This window comes from Atta colombica, unplaced genomic scaffold (assembly GCF_001594045.1).
Source record: "Atta colombica isolate Treedump-2 unplaced genomic scaffold, Acol1.0 scaffold112, whole genome shotgun sequence".
Taxonomy (NCBI): Eukaryota; Metazoa; Arthropoda; class Insecta; order Hymenoptera; family Formicidae; genus Atta; species Atta colombica.
This window is the reverse complement of record NW_017259198.1, coordinates 246,042-250,077: the sequence shown is the minus strand read 5'-3', so window position 1 is coordinate 250,077 and position 4,036 is coordinate 246,042. Positions and strand designations below refer to the sequence as shown.

The window sequence follows — 4,036 nt, the reverse complement described above, 5'->3', positions numbered from 1 at the left end:
ATATATATATATATATACACACATCATATAATTTTTAAAATGTATATGTTCATAAAAAATATATTAGAAAATATATTAGAACAAAATATATTAGAACTAATTGCGATATTTTTCAAAATAGAAGTTTTTAAGAATACGCATAAATCTTGCGCAAATCTTAATAAATAGGTAAAAATATTAATACTATTCATTTTTCCTTTGCACTGTAAGTCTTGTGCAAAACAACTACGATGATATTGTAGCGCATAGTGATAGATTTTAGATGACAAATTATTATTTGCGCAGTGCACAGTAAAAATGTGATCACGTGAGCTTACAAATCCAAGCAGCAGAGTTATGCGAGCTATTAACTAAAATTTATCACCAATCCCCAGGAAATAAAATTAAACCAATAAGGCTTTCCTAAATTCCTTAAGTAACCCAATATCTTACAAATAAATTGAAACGCTTTGGCCCGTAATCTCTCCGCGCGTTTCTGAGTACGGCTCTCCATTCCCAGTTTTACAAAAAATTAAGATTTAAGATCGGCAACGTTTCGTGTTAAATAAATTGCATTAAATAAAAATTAAATTATTTGTAAATGTAAATTGTAACAATGCAAATTTTGAATTCACATAAAAATGCGAGGTATGTAAACGAAAAATCGTTGAATCCTGTAGTGGTTTGAAATGCGATTAAAAGATATCTCTGGAAAATATTTGTTCAAATTTGTAAAATTTTCGGAATCATTTTCATGATTTGTACATATTCGTGCAAACATTAGAAAACATAATATACCTACATCTCAAATCTCTCATTTTACAATAGTAGCTTTAAACATTAACAGATCTATGTCAACTCATATTCCATAACATGTTCTGTAAAGTGAAGAACTAAACATTTTTATGTTGGATCGGATTTAATGTACGCAGCTTTTTAACTTTAACCCTCTGTACGCGTATTAATTCTCCACCGATAAAGTTGGTCTGTAAAGACAAAGTCAATACTTAGATTATGAATTCTGGTAAATAAATTTAAATCTATAAAAAATAAGTAAAATACAATTCAACTTCTATTATGATAAAAACTCATTATTAAAGTTTCCATAAGTATACAAGAATTTTTTTCAGCTTTTTATACAATCCGGAATATAAAAATTTGTAATTAAAATTGAAAGACCCAATTTGCTGATGGAAGCTTAATAATCAATATGACTGACGAAGAGTTAATAATATCGGATAACAATCAAATTATTAAATATTAGAATATAATAAAATAGATATATAATAAAATAGAAATAAAATATCATTTAAAAATCATTGATCAAACTATCTTATTTTAAAGTAAGGTCAGTATTCATAGTCCGTTCTTATTTTAAGACGTCTTTAGTAATTTAAATATTATTTTGCTTTTAACTTGATTTAAAAAAAGACATGACATTTTAAAATTAAAGGAAAAAATAGATTAATATTGATAGATAAAAATAGATTTATATTTAAAACAATCTTAAGTATAGTCTTAAGATGTTATTAGAGTTCGACTGAAAATATTCACTACGTGTCAGTTTCGACTGAAACCATATAGCTCTTCTTCATAAATATTAACTTAAATATATATAATTATTGTTTCAATAATGATATTTATGAAGAAAAAGTATTTATATTCTTTGGTCAAAATTGACACACAACTGAAATTTCAGTTTTCGATTTTGGCTGAAATATAATTATTATTTCAATAAATTATGATATTTATGAAGAAAATTAATATGATATATAGGCATGTCTATACATTTAGGCTTTTTAAAAGTCTCTCTATTTTTAATTTTGATTTCGGTTTTGATTGAAATTGATTGTAGCCGAGTGTTCCGGTTTCGGCAAAAGTTTCGGTCGGACTCTAAATGTTCTAAACCAATCACAGAGCACACTAACATCTTAAGACATTATTTAAGATAAATTGAAATAAAGAAGAAACAAATTGTGAATACTGAGTATAGAATTGGCTCAAAGAGGGTGAAAGAGAAAAGCTGCGAATTCGAGAGGTTTTCAAGATCCCCTTAAAAGCTTAGACCTCATACATTTGTTTAATACTCAGAAAGTATTCCCCTTCCCTCTGCTCTGTGATAAAGACGCTTAAGATGCAGAGGAACCTTCGTCGTAGCCTATCTTTTGATGATGCCGTTTAAAATGCACGGTCAGATTTCCGCGCTGCCGCGCTTTATACGGACATTCTGGACATTGGAAGGCCGGCGGCTTGCCGCCGCACTCGACCATCTCGTGGCGACGCATCGTGCTCTTCCAACGGTAGCCTTTACCACAAAAACGGCAGCGGAACTTCCGCTGTTGTTCGTGCGACACACCAGTCATGAAGACAACGCTGAGGTCATGCGGTTGCGGCAGCACTTCGAACGAATCCGGAAACACGACCTCGCGAGTGGACACAGCACGGCCACCGCTGTTGTCACCGCCGCTGCTGTCGTCGTAGCTGTTGTCGCCACCGACGACATTGCTGTTGCTGGCACGTCTGTTTGCCATGGCGATGTTGGCCCGCGTTAACATCGTTGATGCTGACGCACGGTACCCCTTCTTCGTTGACGGCTGTTGCGGTTGCTGCTTAAGGTCGGAACGCAGCAAGGATAATAGCGCGCCCATGCCTGCAACAGGGACCCAGCGCCGGCGGAGGCGCGAAGGTGGTAAAGAGATTAAATTTTTGAAAAAAAATATAGTTAGCTTGCTGGCTCGCTCGCCCGCTTACACGTCTCGCATAGTTACAGGACGAGATTCCGAATTCGTCGTTATTATTGTCGTTCGCCTTAATCAAGATGCTTGTGATGATGTGGCCAAGTTATTCCACTAATCTATCAAGACTAATAGTTTATCTGAGAGATTATTATTATTATTATTATTATTATTATATTTCTTCCGTAAAATTTAACATTTGCAAACACATTTTATTCGTTTTTCTTCGATTAAACCATTATTCGTTTAAATCACTACCTTCTTTGTAAAATAACTTTGCCACAAATTGAGACCATGACTTGAATAACTTAATAGTCATGGATAACGATTTCATTTTTTTTTTTGACGATGATAAAAACATACGAAAAGAAAGGAAAATAAGGAAAGAAGAAAGGAAGGGAGGAGGAGAGGATAAAGATGTTTTTCCAAATGTGTTTGTATGCGATTAACAGAGATCAGTGAGATTAAACCCGTAACCAACCCAACACACAATGTCAGCCAATAGCCCGAAGATAAGTGCGCCCAAAATCAAACTTCGCCAAAGATACGTGGCTATGTGAAGAGGCGTGAAATAAACTGCGTAAGGCGGGAATGATGGATAAGAGGAGGCTCTAAAGTCACTAAGTTTAACTCATAATTTCTTTCACAATTCAAACATATCTTCACAAGCGATTCAGAGCAAAAGTAACAATGTGATATTTATCAAATAATAGATTTCTCTCGCGAATTATACACAGCCCCTCCTCAGCTCCAGCCTTTCCACCTCAAATGAGAAGACACCAGTTTCCAACCCTCCAAACAAGATACCCAAAAACAAGATGCGACGATGTAGAACGATCTCGCGTTGAACCAAGTTAAAATCGAAAAAAGAAACGATTATTTTTTAATGTACACTCGAAGATTTATATAATATAATGCGATATATATAATGTTCATACATGTATTCATACATGTATTAAGAAAAGTATATATCGGCAACTGTACACATGTATATGCATATTATACATAAATTTTAGAATACCCGTGAAGGCGAGACGATGAAATAACAAATTAACAAAAATATAATTTATTTATTAACTTATGTGCATCGATCAAAAACGTAACTGAACTCAACCTGTCGATACTCAACATGAAAAAGGAAAACAAAAAATTTTCTCTCTCTCTCTCTCTCTCTCTCTCTCTCTCTTTGTATGTTTTTTTTTATCTCGTTGAAATCCCATGTACGAAGAGCATGTGCTTGGGTAGACTTCTCCTCGTTAATAATCTTGTTTGACAGATCGGACACAGCAATCTCTTCTTGCCGCAGTCGTACTGTATGTGGC

At 33.8% G+C, this 4,036-nt stretch overlaps 1 protein-coding gene across 1 annotated transcript; it reads right to left on the bottom strand.

Moving 5' to 3' along the window:
• Positions 1-2,108: 2,108 nt before the first annotated feature.
• On the bottom strand, positions 2,109-2,627 carry LOC108693989 (zinc finger protein 536-like). Its single transcript, XM_018203235.1, has one exon. The coding sequence runs from the start codon at positions 2,625-2,627 to the stop codon at positions 2,109-2,111; it is 519 nt and encodes a 172-aa protein (XP_018058724.1).
• Between the last annotated feature and the right edge of the window lie 1,409 nt (positions 2,628-4,036).